This window comes from Delphinapterus leucas, chromosome 17, assembly GCF_059928025.1.
Source record: "Delphinapterus leucas isolate spDelLeu-1000000601 "Yukka" chromosome 17, BTC_Dleu_Yukka2, whole genome shotgun sequence".
NCBI lineage: Eukaryota > Metazoa > Chordata > Mammalia > Artiodactyla > Monodontidae > Delphinapterus > Delphinapterus leucas.
This window is the reverse complement of record NC_143145.1, coordinates 69,018,148-69,038,235: the sequence shown is the minus strand read 5'-3', so window position 1 is coordinate 69,038,235 and position 20,088 is coordinate 69,018,148. Positions and strand designations below refer to the sequence as shown.

At 46.7% G+C, this 20,088-nt stretch overlaps 1 protein-coding gene across 1 annotated transcript in view; it reads right to left on the bottom strand.

Annotated features, from left to right (window-relative positions):
• Nucleotides 1-8,589, bottom strand: part of SBSPON (somatomedin B and thrombospondin type 1 domain containing) — a 29,713-nt gene extending 21,124 nt beyond the window's left edge. The window contains exon 1 of the mRNA XM_022595374.2: nucleotides 8,323-8,589. Within this exon, the coding sequence (XP_022451082.1) occupies nucleotides 8,323-8,536 (214 nt within the window). The 5' untranslated portion in view covers nucleotides 8,537-8,589. The remainder of the gene's footprint in view (nucleotides 1-8,322) is intronic.
• Between the last annotated feature and the right edge of the window lie 11,499 nt (nucleotides 8,590-20,088).

The window sequence follows — 20,088 nt, the reverse complement described above, 5'->3', positions numbered from 1 at the left end:
CTTTATTGGGGCATAATTGCTTTACCATGGTGTGCTAGTTTCTGCTTTATAACAAAGTGAATCAGTTATACATATACACATGTTCCCATATCTCTTCCCTCTTGCGTCTCCCTCCCTCCCACCCTCCCTATCCCACCCCTCCAGGCGGTCACAAAGCACCGAGCTGATCTCCCTGTGCTATGCGGCTGAAGAAGCCCAGATTTAATGGGTGCCTGGAAGAGCGGCAAAAGCTCCTTTTTTCTCCTTTGTTTCAAATCAACATAACGTTCAGGTTGAGTTTCCCCAGAAGCAGACCCTGAGACATGGATCTGAATGCAAGCAATTTATTTGGGGAGGTGATCCCAGGAAATATAATAAGGGAATGGGGAACAGAGACAGAGAAGAAGACATAGAAGAGAGTAGAGGTAGGAAGTAGGCTCCTAAGCTTCTACTTTGGGTCCACTGGGCACCTCTGGCTCCGGGCTCACCGGGCACCTCTGGCTCTGGGCTCACCGGGCACCTCTGGCTCTGGGCTCACTGGGCACCTCTGGCTCTGGGCTCACTGGGCACCTCTGGCTCTGGGCTCACCGGGCACCTCTGGCTCTGGGTCCACTGGGCACCTCTGGCTCTGGGCTCACCGGGCACCTCTGGCTCCGGGCTCACTGGGCACCTCTGGCTCTGGGCTCACTGGGCACCTCTGGCTCTGGGCTCACTGGGCACCTCTGGCTCTGGGTCCACCGGGCACCTCTGGCTCTGGGCTCACCGGGCACCTCTGGCTCTGGGCTCACCGGGCACCTCTGGCTCTGGGCTCACCGGGCACCTCTGGCTCTGGGCTCACCGGGCACCTCTGGCTCTGGGCTCACCGGGCACCTCTGGCTCTGGGTCCACCGGGCACCTCTGGCTCTGGGCTCACCGGGCACCTCTGGCTCTGGGCTCACCGGGCACCTCTGGCTCTGGGCTCACCGGGCGCCTCTGGCTCTGGGCTCACCGGGCGCCTCTGGCTCTGGGCTCACCGGGCGCCTCTGGCTCTGGGCTCACCGGGCACCTCTGGCTCTGGGTCCACTGGGCGCCTCTGGCTCTGGGCTCACTGGGCGCCTCTGGCTCTGGGCTCACTGGGCGCCTCTGGCTCTGGGCTCACTGGGCGCCTCTGGCTCTGGGCTCACTGGGCGCCTCTGGCTCTGGGCTCACTGGGCACCTCTGGCTCTGGGTCCACCGGGCGCCTCTGGCTCTGGGCTCACTGGGCACCTCTGGCTCTGGGTCCACCGGGCACCTCTGGCTCTGGGCTCACTGGGCACCTCTGGCTCTGCGTTCACCGGGCACCTCTGGCTCTGGGCTCACTGGGCAGTGAGACAGTGGGTAGGCCAGAGCGCAAGGAATCATCAAGCCCTTCATGATGTGCCAGCTAGTACCCCTTCCTCTGGAGCTTTCTGTTTATCAGACGTCCCCTCTACAGCCACGAGGAGAACAGCCAAGAGCAGAAAAGTAAGTTATACAGTTCAATAACGAATCTGCACACAAGAGTAGGGTACATTTTTCCATGTCCTAACAAGGATATCCAGTCATATCCAAGTACAATTACCTTAAAAGATATACCGCTAATCTTTTTTTTTCTCTTTTTTAATGATTTTTTAACCTCCTTCCATGGCTTTGCCATTGAATTTGGACTAAAATCCAACCTCCCTGCATGGCCCACAAAGTCCTGGGTGACCTGCCTGTGCCTGCCCGTTGCTCCCACCCGGAGGCACCCCCAGTGCCCCCTCTGCCCCAGGCTGCACCCACTCTGGCCTCTTCACCCATCTGCCACACCCACCCAGGCTCTTTCACACTCTGGGACCTTTGTCTGTATTTTCCCTCTGCTGGAATGTTCCTCCCACACTGGGCATGGCTGGGTTCGGCTCATCCTTGAGGTCCAGCTGAATTATTTTATTTTCAGGGAGTCCTTTCCTGGCCAGCTCATCTAATTAGACACACACAAACACACACACACACCCCACAAAATTATTTCCTCTCAGAGCTCTGTGCTCCTTGCCTTCTAACATCTCCATAATTCAAATTACATAGTTATTTATTTTGTTTATTGCCGAGTTTTTTATTTCGTGCCTAGCACTTGGCACATGGCAGGTGTTCAGTAAATATTTGTCTAATCTGTGAGTCAATGAATGAATGAAATGGCATTGGGTGAGTTGCTCTTCCTTTCTAAATTAAATTCTACATCCAAACAGACTCTGGAAGTAAGAAGCCAAAGCACTGTCAGAGGCTCTAGGGTGGGAAGGAAAGCCGGTAGAAGGAAAGGGACAAAGTCAGAAACTCCCAGAGCCAGACACAGAAGACATTCCTCAACCGGGCGAGAGCTGTCTGGGCTCTCCTGGCGATGGTGGCCCCACAGGGTGTCCACTGGAAGGAACACTGCTTTCCATGCCTTAAGGTCAGGTAGAGCCCAGCTTCTCCTGGCGGCCACACCCTGTCAAGGCCTTCTTAATCCATGTATAGCCCCTGTCAGTACCACCTCTTGAAAGTGACAAGCTCTTTTAATATTAACATCTATGGCATGAAGTGGTATTTCCTTTTATTTGAGTCCAATTTCCCTCACTTGAGAATTTCAGAATATGGTAGAAAAAAATCTGTGTTTATCTTATCTGTTCCACTGGTGGACTTACTGTTTCAGTAGACCCCCTTTTATCTTATCTGTCCCACTGGTGGACTTACTGTTTCAGTAGACCCCCTTCCCTGCAGCCTTTGGACACATCTCTCTATAGACGTTTCCGCTCTCAGAATTACCACTGGACTTTCCCCATGCCCATTCACAGCCCGGTGAGTGGTGGCAGCTAGATACACTATTCTCAGTATGCAGGTACCATAGGGTAATTTAAAAAAACTTTTGTTTTCTAATGCCTTTCTTGATGATGCCAAATACACACACACACACACACACACACACACACACACACACACACACGGCAGCAAGCTGAGCTGAAAGCCAGGCTCCTTCACTTCCTAAGTATAGTCTGGATTATTTCTTCTTAATGTAAGGCCTTGCTTACCTTCGTGTAGCCTCACCTTGGTTAATCACAGACACTCAAGCCTTCCTCTTTGCAATCTGGCCCTGCCGGCCTGGCTCTTTGCCACCTAAAAGTTGAAGGCCACCCACGATCAAGCGCTTTCTCCCTCACATTGTTAAGTTCTAATCAGGTCTAGTCGTTATCATTCCTAAGGAAATATTCTTTTCACACTTTACCCGCAGCAGTACCATTGATGCGTAACTTGTTTCTCGACAATCTATGGAGGAAAAATAAAACCGTCCCTTTATACACACACACACACACACGCACACACACATCTCATGGTGACACAGTTTTAACTGTATGTCATCTGCCTTTTTCCCTCTCCTTATGTATGTGTACCCTTTCCCAGGAACCCTGTCACAACTTCTCTGAAAGACGAATGAGAGCATAAATATTGCCCAAGTGCCTATGGACCCCCTCAAAAAGCACCAATAAAATGATCAAGTATTTGTTTCCTCTTGCAGAAACTTATGTTATCTGGCCCCTGGTAGGTTGTTTCGTTTTTTTTTTCTTTTGAGACATTAACTGGACAAGTTTATGAAATGGTAACAAGATAGTGACATGAACTGTCACCTTAGAAAAACAGAATTTTAGACCCCATGCAAGCCTGGGGGAAAAAAGGGAATCAAAATAAAAAAGATAATGATGCTTTTTCTGGGTAGTAAGTTTCCAGGTAAATTCTTTTGTGCATTTCTACACTTTCTGCAACAAACATATATTTTGTGATCAGGAAGGAAATTTTTTTTTTTTTGGCCGTGCCGGGTGGCTTGCAGGATCTTAGTTCTCCAACCAGGGATTGATCCCACGCCCTCCGCAGTGAAAGTGCAGAGTCCTAACCACTGGACCACCAGGGAATTCCCAGAAAATGTTATTTTTAAAAAGAACATGTGGATATGCCTCAGATGGCACTGCCCTCTGAAGTCACAGTTAACATCCTCCAGGTGGAAACCAGTGGTCATATTTTTTTGGACAAATGTTTGTAAACAACACTGCGATAGCTCTTAGGGGATTGCAAAGAGGAGTGGGACACATTTTTTCACCCTTGAGGGGCATAGTTGATGGAGAAAGAAGACTCACTCACTTTACCAGTATTTATATGGAGCCTACCCGCAAAGTCCACAGCTTCTCATAAAGGCTAGTTTCTCTGAGGCAGTGAAAACGTAATGTTTAAACGTGTGGGCTCTGGACCCAGAGCTCCTGGGTTCAAATCTCACTTCATCACTTATTAGCTGTGTGACTTTGGACACACTATTTGACCTTTCTGTGCTCTGGTTGCCTCGTCCATAAAGTGAGATCAAAATGAAGAATACTTGGGTGGGTTGTGAGACCTAAGGAACTGAGAGCTGGGAGGTACCTGGAGAGCATGGCCAGTTGGTTTCTTGGATTCCCCATAAATCTAGGAGAAGACACTGGGCTATAGAGGTGACTCAATTTTTGTCCTGCTCCACTTGGGTTAATGATTACTCTGTCCTTAAGTTGCTCATCCAAGATCCAATGCAACCTACTGCTTCCACGGTCTTAGAATGCAGACTCCACGGACCCATCTGATGAGTTAGAGACTGCGTGTTATGAGCCTGATAAGCAAGCCTTCCAGGAAGTTCTTCAGGGCAGGGTAACTCAGACCTGTCCCCTCCTCAGTCTCTCCCCATCCCTGATCAGGCTCAGCCAGTGGAGAATTCTCTATCCTTTATCGTCTGGGGGGTGGGGGGTGGTTATGAAGATACGTTATTGGTGTTGAAACCCATACCATCAACATAATTAGATTTTTCTGAGATGATTAATTTCAGAATTGACTTTTTTGGGCAGTTTAGTAATTCTTCAGATTCAACTTATTTTTATATTTTACTGAGTAAGAAAATAACTTTCAGACTTCCCTGGCGGCGCGGTGGTTAAGAATCCACCTGCCAATGCAAGGGACACAGGTTCGAGCCTTGGTCCGGGAAGATCCCACATGCCGCGGAGCAACTAAGCCCGTGCGCCACAACTACTGAGCCTGCGCTCTAGAGCCTGCGAGCCACAACTACTGAGCCCGCGTGCCACAACTACTGAAGCCCGTGTGCCTAGAGCCCGTGCTCTGCAACAAGAGAAGCTGCCGGCGATGAGAAGCCCGCACACCACAACGAAGACCCAGCGCAGCCAAAACTAAATAAATTTTAAAAAACAACAACTTTCTATTTAGGAAAAAAAAAAGTTCCAGTACGGTCATCTCTTAGCCACACCAAAAAATAATGTGTCTCTCAAGATGAAAAAATCAGAAGTGCTAGAAGTAAGTTCCACTGACACAGTTACATTTTTCATTCACGTTTAATGTCATTTCAGTCAAAACTGCTTCGGGCAGCATCAATAGTTAACCTAACATTAGGTAAGAAGGAAGTGGATTCTAAGAGGCCGAATGGCTCTATGTACATAGAGTAACTGGAGGCTCTGCGCCGCTGCACCTTATCTGGTATGATCAATTACAGCTATGAGTTGCCAAAAACAGATGAGGCAGATGGCAACTTGAAAGCAGGCAGCGTGGGTTCAGATCTCACTCTGCTGCCCACCTGTGGTAACGCTGTGACAGGAGAGCCCTCTGAAAGCCCCAGCTCCTGCGGCTGGAAAACGTTAATAATGCAGGCCCACCTCCCCTTTCCCCAGATCCCCAAGTCAGCACAGTTGTGATGCTGGTCCAGGGCTGAGGAGACGCAGCATCTAGGCTGTGTCCTGCCCTGCACTCTCGCCCTCAGCTCTGAGGACAGAGCAGGCTTGGGCTCGCCAAGTGGGCCACCTTCCAATTGTCTCTATTTTCTTACTGCCTTGCCGCAAAACTCCAGGCACAGAGAATCTACCAACGAGGCGCCTTTTCCATCCCGAGTCTGCTTTCTGCCTAGACCTGCAAGAGCCTCTCTTAACTCCCTGGGGAAGGGCATTTAAGGCTCCTGAAAATGCTCCTTTAAAAATCCTAGCAGGGGGCTTCCCTGGTGGGGCAGTGGTTGAGGGTCCGCCTGCCGATGCAGGAGACACAGGTTCGTGCCCCGGTCCAGGAAGATCCCACATGCCGCGGAGCAGCTGGGCCCGTGAGCCATGGCCGCTGAGCCTGCGTGTCCGGAGCCTGTGCTCCACAACGGGAGAGGCCACAACAGTGAGAGGCCCATGTACCACAAAAAAAAAAAAAAAAAAAAAAAAAATCCTAGCAGGCACCATTTCCTTTTCTGGCTTGGGCTTCTTTGCCCACAGCTCACAGCCTCCTCCTAGCCACAAAGGTCCTGGGATTTCTTTCTGAGTTCCCCCGGAGATGGTAAGGTCTTCTCTCTTCTGCCATTACTTCCCCAATAAATCCTCAGTCCGAAATGATAGGCTCTTTGTTTTAATATCTCTGGACTGAAAATGAGGGTTTAATTTTTGACCAAATAGAGACTTGGAGGATTCTGCAACTCCTCATAGCGCTGTTAGGGCACATGAAAAAGCCAGTTTTCCTCCTGACACTCGCCTGTCTAGCGGTGTTCACTGTCTGTCTTGCTCCCCAGGTGAGCCTCAGGGCCTAGCCTAGCGCTGTCACAAAACGCTGACGCCCACAGGGAACACTGAACAGTCATGAGATGCTTTCCTCTTAGAACCCCCCTTCCCCTTCTAGAGGCGTCTCCCTCATTCTCTGGGACCAGGCTTCCTCTGGGAAGTCTTCCTTGAATTCCTCTGATCTGAGTTTTTCCTCTCTGGCTTCCCGGATCCATTATTTTGGCACTTAGCATATTGCAAATGGTTTTGTGTGTGTTTCCCTGCTCCGCTCTGAACTTCCAGGGGGCAGAGATTGTGTCTTCATTGTTTTTGTATTGCTGTGCTTACCACAGACTGGGGCCCATTATCTGAACTGCAGGAATTCTGTATTTACCTTTAAAATGTAGGCAGATCCCTTGAGAGAAAAGATTAGTGAGAGAGGCTGCCATGGTGGAAAGGTTTGAGTGATCCAGGTAACTGAGGCAAACAGGAGTTTAGGGAGGATTCTGTGGGGAGGGAACAGGGGACGCCTGGACCAAGGGTACTACATTCCCTAAGTAACTGACTCTTCACCTTACTTTAGTAGTAAAGTATCCTGGCCTTGGAGCAGAAGAGGGAAAGAAGCTTATCAAAAAGATCAATATTCTCAGGTAAATCATTAGCTTTCAATCAAGATTTTAAAAATCTTAATGTTTTTCAACTGTGTTCTTTCAGCAGCAGGCCTGGGTGACCGTCCTGCGGTGGGCTGGTGGCCTCTCCCAGCAGAAAAGAGGCAGAAGGGGTGCTAGACTCCACCAGGCATCCGGTTTGCAGGGAAATGACACAGCCCTGCAGGTTACCGGGAAGATGCTGAAGGTCCCACAACGCTGAGCTCCTTGAGGTCAAACCCTAATGTATGTGTGGCTTTTGGGGTGATGTGATTATCAGGGATCAGGGCTACTTTTATTTCCAGAGCTGGCTTTTCTCAGGTACGCCTTGTTTCTCAGGACTGTACTCACCATGTCTTCCTTTACCTTTTAATTTAATTAAATCAGCATTTGTTGAGCCTATACCAGGGGCTGTGATATTGTGGGAGATTTAAAGATGAAAAAGATTGACCCTAAAGGAAAACCGGCAAGATTAAAACATACTAGGAACTTTGAGATAAAAATCTTTATCATGCTATATGGATAAAATTGAATTCAACGAATATATGGAACACCTCCTAGGAGGAAGGGGCTGTGCTACACGCTGGAGTGCAGGTGAGGACAACTGTGGTCCTCCAGGAACTTGTTCTTCAGAAGAAAGTACCCTCCCAGGACAAGACCTTGGCGCCAAGTGGGATAATTACACGCCCCCCCCCATCACCCCTCTCCAGGGTTAACAGATTGCACGCGGCGGAACCAGCACAGGGGCGTGCCTCTGGGACCTGTCAGCGCCATCTCTCCAGGTGGGAGGTGGCCCTACCAAGCCGCAGCTCCCAGGCGGAGGGATTCATTCGGCCGAGGTGGCCAGCGCCCTTCCAGACAACAGGGCTCCAGCCCCTTCCACCCAGGCTCTGGTGGGAAGGGGGGCATTGGAGCCGTAGGTCTAGATGGAGAGGACGGGGAGACCCCGCGATGGAGGGGGCTGGGGACCCTAGGATGGAGAGTCTGGGGTGCACCTAGAGAGGGGGGTGCTAGAGGACCCTGCATGGAGGCATTCGGGGTGGGCCGGGATAGACGGCACCGGGACACCTGGCTGTCGGGCTGCGGTCCCTGGCGTGGGACCCTGTGCCCCTCCGCTGCGGGCGAACGGCCGGTTGCCCACCCTCGGGCCCGCCACCTACCTGGGCACGCCCTGGCGTAGTCGAAGCAGCAGTCCCCGGTGAGGCGGCAGGCTTGGTCGCAGAAACACGTCCCGTAGACCCTGTCCTGCCTCCAGCCGTGGGCGAAGCAGGCGGGGTCCCGGCCGGGGCAGCAGCGCCCCGCGTCGGCGCAACCGGCCAGGGTCCCGGGCCACAGCCGCGCCAGCGCGCACAGCGCCATCCACAGGGTCCTCATGGCACGCGCTCCGCACACCTTCGGGGCGAGCGCTGGGCTTCTCGGAGAGCGCCGGCCCCGGAGCAGCCGGGCCTGGCCCTGCCCCGCGCCGGCCCCCGCCCTTCCCGCCGCCCCTCCCCAGCCCTGGCGGCGCGCCCGTCCTGAGCCGGGCGGGGAGGGCGCCTCACCCCAGGGCGCCCGCGATCGACGCTCCGGGCCCCGGCCCCCTCCCCGCGGCGAGACCCGCCAGGAGGCAGAGGAAGAGCAGGTGCTCTGGGATCCCAGCGGCCCAGCGAGGTGCCGGGCCCCCAGCAGCCCCGTCAGGGCGGCCACCACATCTCCTGGTTCCCAACTCTGCTTCCTGACGTCTGCGGACACGTTAGCCCGCGGGGCACTTTGACTCCAAGGCCAAGAGCCGAATAGCGCTTGATGTGCCCGTGCGGGGCTCAGCCGCACCGTGCGCGCGGGTCACCCAGGCTTCGCCCAGGAAACCCACGCTGTGCTTTTCCCGGGACACCAGTCCCCCGCCCCCGGGCCACTCAATCGACAGCTAAGACTGAAGAAGCATGCTTTATTCCTGCAGTATTTTATAATGGGATTTTCCTGCCCCAGGAAGATGCCACTTTGCTTCACAGAAGAGCCAATTAATGATACATAGAATATAAACGGTGCTCGCTTTCTGTTACTGCAGATTTCCCCAAAGAAATTCTGCTTTATGGTATTTTAGAAATAATTTCCGCTTTAATCAGGTGCCAGCCTAACTTTCCATAGACATTCTCTTCCACCTTCCTCTCCAAATATATTGTATTTTCTGTACTTTTGTTGTTAACCGAAAATCCTGGAAGTCTCATTTTATTTTATGTTCTTAAATCATTTAAACTATTAATGTTTTTTGTAAGAAACCAGGAATATAAAGTTGTCTGTATCTGTGAGTCTGAGGAATCTAATTAATTTCAGAGCTAATTTTTTTCCTTTCTCATGTAAAGACTTCTCAAAGAGGAATTCCCTTTACTCTTTAGAGACTAGTAAAGTAACAAAAGAAAAAAAAATACTTTGCTTTGAAAGTAGTAAAACAATACAATAATCACACATTAAAAATAAGCAAAAAAGTTGTAAAATGAAAAGATTGAATACATTATAAGAATTGTATCTTATGAACTGTAATCACAAGTGAAGTTTGACAAGTGTACAATGCAATTCTTTTTTTTCCACTGTCCAAGGAAAACATACTCTAAAATCAAAAAGAAATCCTTTCTTTGTGATTATTTATACTAATAAATCTCAGGCTTGGAAATACTTTTGTTTTCCTCTTTAGGTAAATCTCTCTTTTTGCAATTTAATTTAAAAATATTTACTTTTTTATATTTTTAGTTCTTGGTAGTTGGTACTAAATAGCTTTGTCAGAAAATTTACCCTCTGCCTTTACCTGTGTTGTAGGTTTTATTAGCAGCTTTGTACTAACTCATTCATGTAATTTATGCCCCACTCCTCCCCTAAGGCTGTCTGCTTTATGGAATGCCTTTAGCTAGAGACTTGTTCTGTAATACCTTAAGAATCTAGGAAAATGTAAAGGAAACTGATCCACTGACAAATTCATTTTCACATACAGAAAGTAGAAGCTGACCTCCGGTTTAAGAGAATTAAACACATAATGCCAAATGCTTGCTCAAATACTTTTTTATTCACCCCCTTTTCCCCCTTATACCCAGACAAAACCGAAACCTAAAATCAAAAACAAAATGTTGGGGGTCTGTGATCAGGGAGGTTGGGTCCAGTTCTGATTCTATGGTCTTGGACAAATTGCCTCAGTGCCTTTGTCTCAAATATAGAACACTGAACTTTTTCAGATTGCTGTGAGCTGTCCATAGAAACAAGGTGATGTGGATAAATTGAGCACAAAGTGGGCACTAAATATCTATTAGGTACTGCCCTCATGCCCACCCCACTCCCACTTCATAAGTTAAGCCTGAGCCAAGTAACAGACAAACTCAGTTTTAATAGTGTGCAAAGTAGGGGAAAGCACAAAGTTAAAAAGAAGAAACCGCAAACACAATAGTCCCTCAGTATGGGGGTGGCAGTGGAGGAGGGAAGCCCCCTTCCCTCCCTCCTTCCCCACAGATACCAAAACCTGCAGGTATTCAAGTCCCTTATATAAAATGACATAGGGCTTCCCTGGTGGCGCAGTGGTTGAGAGTCAGCCTGCCGATGTAGGGGACACGGGTTCGTGCCCCTGGGCCCGTGAGCCATGGCCGCTGAGCCTGCGCGTCCGGAGCCTGTGCTCCGCGGCGGGAGAGGCCACAACAGTGAGAGGCCCGCGTACCGCAAAAAATAAAAATAAAATAAAATAAAATAAAATGACATAGTACAGTTGCCCCTCCCCCTCCCGGTATCCACTGGTTACGCATCCATGGATTCAACCAACCACTCGCTGGTCCAACGTAGAACCCGTGGATACCGAGGGCCGGATGTAAATGATTACTACTTATCAACAACCATAAAAAAGGTGCTTGTCTGTGGTAAGTGACTTTGAAAGAAACTCACAGTTTCAAGTTAAATCTTGCTCTGTCTTGAAAACATCAAAATAAGTTTTCCCTGAGCAGGCGCCTGCAAAGGAAATAGTTCTTGCCGGAAGGTAAAGTCAAGGGGACACTGACTTTTGAAACAATGAGTTCACATTCTTACCGGAAACCGGGTGCTGGTCAAATGTAACAGTCACTTTGTTGTCCATGTCTTGTAGAATTTTGGAGAACAGAAATCATCTCAGTGATCGTGTGGTGAATGTAGGAAGTAATCAAACGCACCTTAAAAGACATCCTTTTTGGGGCTTCCCTGGTGGCGCACTAGTTGAAAGTCCGCCTGCCGATGCAGGGGACGTGGGTTCGTGCCCCGGTCCGGGAGGATCCCGCGTGCCGCGGAGCGGCTGGGCCCGTGAGCCGTGGCCGCTGGGCCTGCGCGTCCGGAGCCTGTGCTCCGCAACGGGAGAGGCCACGGCAGTGGGAGGCCCGCGTACCGCTAAAGAAAAAAAACAAAAACAAAACAACAAAGAAAAGACACCCTTTCTTCTGAAGTGTGGTTTTTGAAAGCTGCCCAAGATTGGTAAATATACCGAGGGGAAGAGAGGCTTTTCTGTTCACCAGATTTCAGAATGCAGTAATTTTAAAGGACGTCCACATATATGATCTCATTCGACCTTGCATAACTGTGAGGAAAATGTTGGCACCCCCATTTTGCAGATGACAGGGATTAGACATGCAGCTAATTAGTGACAAAACCAGAGCAGAACTAAAAGTATTCCCTCCAAGACACTGCAGAATTCTTCCCACTACTTAAAGCTTGGTAGCAGCGGTGAGAAGGCGGTAATGGAAAGTAAGGACAAGTAAGATTAAGTGCGGTACTAAACACTGTTAACTAGCGTATGTGGAAGTGAAAATAGAAATTATTTCCCAAAAAGTTTGGATACACGGCAGATGGATAGGGAGTTATAAAAGGCATCCAGGATGCTCTGAGGGCTGTCGAGGCAACCTCCTGAGATTGACAAATAGAAGAGTTGATTCTTTTTTTCTTCCTTCCAGTTGTATTGAGATATACTCGACATACAGCACTGGCTACGTTTAAGGCATACAGCATAATGATTTGACTTACATACATCATGAAATCATGACCATAGTAGGTTTAGTGAACATCCATCCTCTCATATAGATGCTATAGTAAAAAAATAGAAAAAGGTTTCTTTCCTTGTGATGAGGACTCAGCAGTGTTCAATATCTTTATCATTATCATTCCTAATCCTTACTTATCTTATAACTGGAAGTTTGTACCTTTTGACTCTCTTCACCCAAGTCCCCATCCCTCCACCCCCTGCCTCTGGTAGCCACAAATCTGATCTCTTTTTTCTATGAGTTTGTTTATTTATTTATTTATTTTTCCTGTACGCGGGCCTCTCCCTGTTGTGGCCTCTCCCGTTGCGGAGCACAGGCTCCGGACGCGCAGGCTCAGCGGCCATGGCTCACGGGCCCAGCCGCTCCGCGGCATGTGGGATCTTCCCGGATCGGGGCACGAACCCGTGCCCCCTGCATCGGCAGGCGGACCCTCAACCACTGCGCCACCAGGGAAGCCCCGGGTTCGTTTGTTTTTGAAGTATAATTGACCTCAACACTCTGATAGTTCTTAGTACACAACATAATGATTCAATATTTCTATACATTTCAAAATAATCGCCATAAGTCTAGCTGTCATCTGTCACCCTACAAAGATATTACATAATTATTGACTATATTCCCCACACTATACATTTCATACCTGTGACTCATTTATTTTGTAACTGAAAATTTGCACCTTGTAATCTCCCTCACCTATCCATCTCCTCCCCAAAGCCCCCTCCCCTCTGGCAACCACCTATTTGTTCTCTGTATCTATGACTCTGTTTCTATTTAATTACGTTTATTCATCTGTTTTGGTTTATTTTTGGTTTCACATCAAATAGAATAATTGATTCTTAGGCAGGTTTGGGGGCATTTGTCAGAGGCAAAATAATGCATGGATATCGATAACATCATATTTTGTTGACGCTCAGACACCTTTAACTGTAAGATTCACCATTATTTTATGTAATACTAAGAGATACTATGTAAGACAAAACACTGTCGATTAAAGTACGGTGCGTACTCATATGTGGATTGCAGTATTGTCTCAGTCTGTTCGGGCTGCTATAACAAAATACCATTGGCTACATGGCTTATTAACAACAAGAATGTATCCCTCAGATGTTCAGAATCCAAGAGCAAGGTGCTGGCAGATCGGTGTATGGTGAGGGCCTGCTTTCTGGTTTACAGACAGTGCCTTCTAGCTGTAACCTCACATGGCAAGAGGGCTAGGACCTCTGTGAGGTCTCTTTCATGAGAGCACTAATCTCCTTCACAGGGGCTCATAACCTAAGCACCTCCCAAAGGCCCCACCTTCTAATATCATCACCTTGAGCATTAGTTTTCAACATAAGCATTCAGTCCATTGCAAGAATGGATAAGTTTCAGAGATGTTAAAACGCATGAAAATGTGGATCTTAGAATTAGTGAAAAATTGAAAGGAATAACACTTCATCACTCTACATTTTACAATGTGCTTTTCAGGAAATCCCATGGGGCAGATATTATTTTCTCATTTCATTGGAGGGGAGGTTCAGAGGAGCTAAGTGACCACTCCAGCACTCCAGGGCTCAAGCCGAGTCCCCCCTTCATGGCGGGCATTGCTTATCTGGTTATAGTCATCCCCTTTCCGTGGGTGAGATGCTACTCCAGGCTGAGGGCCAAAGATGGGTAAAAACTGGTCCTTCCCTAAGGAGACTGAGGTCTCAGGGAGACACTAGACATGTAACGGTCATCACGGTGTTTTGTGATGAGGGCTATTCTAAAAGGGGGTGATGGGGGTGTCTGAGATGACTGACATGGGAGCTGGGCAGGCAATGGGAGATTGAATTTGGGTTCCAGAAGATTGGGTCACTATCAGTCCTTTACTTTCTCCCTGCAAAGTGCAGATTTAGCCCCAGGAAAAGCTTGCGTACCTTTTGGGAAGGTCCTGCCGTGATAGCTGATGCTTATTCATCTAATAATGCCTAAAGTGCAGGCAAGAATCCAAATCGGCTTGTTAAAGATTGGTGTGCCTCACGGACCTTGAGCAATTCCTCCCCTACCACCTTACAGCAAGCAGTCAAGGACACCATCATCAAGGTTTATGGTGCCAATTTTGTGTCTTTGACCCTATCAGTACAATGGGGTGGGTATGAAGGTGGTAAAGTAAATTCATTTGTTGCCCATAAAATATTCATTCTCGGAATTCCCTGGCGGTCCAGTGGTTAGAACTCCGTGCTTCCACTGCAGGGGGCACGTGTTCCATCCCTAGTCGGGGGCATTAAGATCCTGCATGTCGTGCGGCGTGGCTGAAAGATAAAAAATAAAATAAAATTTCATTCTTCCCTCCTTTTCTAACAGCCCCTAAAATTTCCTTTTCAGAGGGAGAACTCTTTCCCTCTATTACGTGACAGCAGTTCATTTTGGGTGGATTAACCTCACCTCAAGTGCCAGTGATGAGCTCTGAGGATTAATTCCATCCTCAGCCTATGGACCAGTCCAGGGATTAGTCCAATCAGAGCCCCAGGATCGGGATGTTTGTTCGTTCCATAGATGACTCAGTTTCACCTTTGCCCTCACTGGATGTGCATTAGGACACATGTAGCCTCTGTGAAGCCACCTGAGATACTAGCTAACAAGCCAGGGAAGGCAGAGCCAGGGGTCACAGGGCTCTGATTTTTTTTTTTGAATTTTATTTTATTTATTTTTTTATACAGCAGGTTCTTATTAGTTATCCATTTTATACATCTTAGCGTATATATGTCAATCCCAATCTCCCAGTTCATCCCACCACCACCCACAGGGCTCTGATTGAAAGACACTTGAAATCACATTTTCATCTTTCAATTCCCTGCCCCAAGAAATCCCTCTTATAATTTATGCCAGTTTGTTGCAAAAATTTCTGTGGCTTAAAACAAAAGCACCCAACAGAGGTGACGTGGAAAGTGAAGAGCTCAGGTTTTAAAGAGAAAAGTAAATTTGAACTATGGTTCTATCACTTACTAGCTACGTAACATGGAATAAATTATTGTAAATCCTCCAAGCCTCAGTTTCCTGATCTGTAAAATGGAGATACAGAAGGAAAGGATTAAGCAAGCCTAGTTTAGTTCCTGATAGATTAGAACAAGTTGGGAATTAATGATAATTATTATACTTCTTCTCTGGACTTTAACGCAAAAGACATGCTTTAATTATAAGCAATAAAATTCCTTTTCATAAACTATTCATGTTCATAATCATAAACTGTCAGACCATAAGGTACAATTGCAACAGCTCTGCACTACGGGTCCAAAGACCTGTCTTCTAGATCTTGCCAATGAGTGACCTTGGGCAGTTCATTTAGGCTCTCCGGACCTTGATTTCTCTTATATAATTTGAAGGTGTGAGCCAAGACAATCTCCAATGACCCTTTTAGCTCAAAGATTCTAATATTCAACTTTAGTAGCAATATAAGTCATGACAGAGAGGTCTTGCATGCTTTCTTTGACCCTAACATTAGGCTGCAAGTAACACAGTTGAAGAAGTCCTTTTGCAGAGTCCAAGTCTCTCCAAGTTGAGATCAAAAGGGCTTATTTGGAGACAGACATTTATGTCCACAGATTAATTACAACTTCATCATAGATGCTTGCATGGATGTGTATGAGTCAAGGAGATTATGGTAGAATGACACGGTTTGAAAAAATCTGATTTAGGAATCAGGAGATGGATATTTTGACCCATAACTCTTCTAGTTGTATGACTTTGAGGAAAGTATTTAATTTCTCTGTGTTCCAGAATCTCAGCTATCAAATGAAGGGCTTTGAGAAGCTAAGATCTTCGATGGATCCACCACTGATTCTATGACTATAATCATCTAGTTCCGGTCTAGACAAATTATGCCGATTTTTGTATAGCTTGTAAACTAAGGGGAAAAAAGTTTTTAGAGAGTTTTCTGGTATCACATGAAAATTAAATGACTCTCGTGTTTCAGTGTCCATAAAAATTTTATTGGAACACAACCATAACCATTTGTTTAGATGTTGTCTCTGGCTTTTTTCACTCTCAAGGGCAGAGCTGAGTGAGTAGTTGCAGAAGATAGAAGCTATACAGTCCACAAAGCCTAAAATATTTTCTATCTGGATATTCACAGAAAATGTCTGGCTGACCCCTAGTCAATATGACCAGCTCTAAAATTCATGAACTAATATACCTTAAACATTTTGTAAACTACATAAACGCTCCTCTGCATGGAAAGGGTTCATGTAAAATGGAATTCTGAAATTAAAAAGGCACAGGCAGAAAACTTCCACCTTGCAATCCTTGTTTAGTACCGTGGAAGCTCTGGCTTGTGCCTAGTCGGGCCCAAGTTGTGAGGAAATACTGTGGAATTGTAAGCAAAGCTTAAAAAATGGAAAGGAGAAAAATCATCTGGATAACGTTAAAGAAGTCATGTAATTTACTCCTTTTACGGTAAAATCACCTTCTTTGAGCCACAGCAGGGATTTTTATAGCAGACTGTTCTTTATTCCTATGTGCAAAACTCCCACTAAGTCAGCGAAGGGCACGAAGCCCTCAGAACTGCCTGCCCCACAAGCCAGGGAGAAATGTGCCTCTTCGAGAAAGAGGAATGTTCCTACTCACTTTGTTCTAAGAAGCAAGTGGGAAAGCAGTGCGCTCGCTGGTGTGCCTGGCAGCCCTGTGCGGCTGTGAGGCAGTCCATGCTGCAGGTTAGGACTTTGACTTTCATCCTAGACATTTGCTTGAGAGAAAATATGTTCTTTGCATGCTAAGCCTCCAGATACTCTCTTATTTATGGAGAATAAGGGAGCTACCATTTAGCCAGACCTATTTGGTACTGTGAACTATATTACATTCTTAATGTATTTTAGTTTGTTGAAGCTTATGAGGCACCTATTACTACCTTTTTTTTTTTTTTTTTTTTTTTTTTTTTTTGCGGTACGCGGGCCTCTCACTGCTGTGGCCTCTCCCGTTGCGGAGCACAGGTTCCGGACGCGCAGGCTCAGCGGCCATGGCTCACGGGCCTAGCCGCTCCGCGGCATGTGGGATCTTCCCGGAGCGGGGCACGAACCCGTGTCCCCTGCATCGCCAGATGGACTCTCAACCACTGCGCCACCAGGGAAGCCCTATTACTACCTATTTTTGACAGTTAAGGAAATTGAAGTTTGATGACATTGAAAAATTTGCCCAAACTAGAGACATTCAAACCTGTTCTGTGCAATTTCAGGAGTCTACATTTTTTTCTATTCTGAGAAGTATATAATCAACACTGGATTTCTATTAAAATTTCATAGGCTTTTTAGGATAAATAGCTCGACAAATGGCACATAGACTATTAAATAACTGAAGTCGTTGAACCCTGTGGTATCATTTCCTATTATCAGTTCCTTAAATTTTTCTTTTAGTTACAATTTTTTTTTCCTTGGGATGAGAACTTTTAAGATTTACTCTCTTAGCAGCTTTCAAGTGCACATACAGTATTATTTTTATTATTATTTTTTAAATGGGATCTTTTTTTTCTTTTTAATTAATTAATTAATTTATTTATTTTTGGCTGTATTGGGTCTTCGTTGCTGCGCGCGGGCTTTCTCTAGTTGCGGCGAGCAGGGGCTACTCTTCATTGCGGTGCGCGGTCTTAGTGCGGTGGCTTCTCTTGTGGAGCGTGGGCTCTAGGTGCGCGGGCTTCAGTAGTTGTGGCTCATGGGCTCAGTAGTTGTGGCTCGCGGGCTGTAGAGCGCAGGCTCAGTAGTTGTGGCGCACGGGCTTAGTTGCTCCGCAGCATGTGGGATCTTCCCAGACTAGGGCTTGAACCCATGTCCCCTGCATTGGCAGGCGGATTCTTAACCACTGTGCCACCAGGGAAGTCCCACGTACAGTATTATTAATTATAGTCACCCTGCTGTACATTCCATCCCTTATTTACATGACATTTATAACTGGAAGTTTATACCTTTTGACCACCTTTACTCGTTTTGCCCACCTCCCACCCTCCACCTCTAGCAACCACCATCTGCAGCTATTAGCTCAGTTGTTTTTTGTTTTAAAGATTCTACATGTAAGTGAGATTGTACAGTATTTGTCTTTCTCTAACTTATTTCACTTAGCATAATGCCCTCAAGTCCAACCACGTTATCCCAAATGGTGGTATTTCCTCTTTTTTATGTCTGAGTAGTATTCCACTATGTGTGTGTGTGTGTGTGTGTGTGTGTGTGTGTGTGTGTATTCTTTATTCATTCATCCATTGATGGACACCTAGGATGCTTCCATGTCTTGGCTATTGTGAATAATACTGCAATGAACATGGGACTACAGATTTCTTTTCAAGTTAGTGTTTCCATTTCCTTTGGCTAAATACCCAGAAGTGGAATTGCTGGATTATATGATCATTCTATTTTTAATTTCTTGAAAAACCTCCATACTGTTTTTCATGGTGACTGCACCAATTTACATTCCCACCAACAGTGCACAAGGGCTCCCTTTTCTCCACATTCTCACCCACACTTGTTATTTCTTGTTTTTTGATCATAGCCATTCTGACAGGTGTGAGGTGATATCTCATTGTGGTTTGATTTGTATTTCCAACAGTTCCTAAAATTCTCAAACATTTAATTAATGATAGAGAATGTTCAATTTGGGGTCGGAAGAACTGGGTTTTATTGTGTTTTTGTTTTGCTACTCCCTGCTTGCTTAAACTCCACGAGTCTCAGTTTTCCTCACCTGTAAAACAGAAACAGTAAGATCTACCTTGATAACAGGGCTCTTATGTGAAAATGCTTTGTAAGCATGTATTGTTATTACTTGGTCACTGTTGAATTCTTCATATATATAATTTTTACATTAAAATTTTAGCTGTTAATATTCTAAGAAGTAAATGGGAGCATGCTTCAGAGATTTAAGTAGAGGTAAATACAAATAGATATAAATACTATTGATCTAAAAATGTAATTTTTTAAGAAAAAAATGATCTCTTTTTAGTAAGCTCAAAAGGATAAAATTATTACCACAACGAACAATCACCTTCTAATTTTGTGTAAGATGCTGTGCAAAGAGAATGGTACAGCCACAGTCACAAACCCTTTAGGAGTTTGCATTTCATTCAGATGCAGTAAAAGTTTAAATTCCATGACCGCATACCACCCTGTGCGCCTGTCTAGATTATAACCATCAGAAAGATTTCCCACCAGTCTCTGTTCACAGCCTTCCAAGAATCACCGAGGCTGCTGGACACAGCTTGCCAGTAGACTGCATGTCCAGCAACTACTGTGTCTGGGCTACTCCACCTGCAAATATCTGACAAATTGGAAAGACCCACCGGCTTCTTCTTCCCGCCTCTGCGAGCTGGTCCTATCAACACCGCCATCTTCTGGCTGGCCCTGGGAACTGATTCTTTTTCTTCATCGGACGAGACTTTCGCCAGCCATCCCCCTCAGACCTCTGTATTTCACAGTTCACAATTCAGTTCATTCCCTCCTAAGAAATCATTCTTATACGTGTATACACACGTTCTCTTTCATTCCTAGATTAATTTGCTAGGGCTGCTGTAACAAAGTACCACAAAGTGGGTGGCTTAAACAACTGACTTTATTTTTTTAATTTTTGGCTGCGTTGGGTCTTCGTTGCTGCGCGCGGGCTTTCTCCAGTTGCGGCGAGCGGGGGCTGCTCTTCATTGCAGAGCACGGGCTCTAGGCGTGTGGGCTTCAGTAGTTGTGGCACACGGGCTCAGTAGTTGTGGCTCACGGGCTTAGTTGCTCCGCGGCATGTGGGATCTTCCCGGACCAGGGCTCGAACCTGTGTCCCCTGCATTGGCAGGCGGATTCTTAACCACTGCGCCCCCCAAGGAAGCCCAAACAACTGAAATTTATTGTCTCACAGTTCTGGAGGCCAAAAGTCAGAAATCAAGCTTGTCAGTTGGTTGGTTCCTTCTGAGGGCTGTGAAGGAAAGATCTGTTCCAC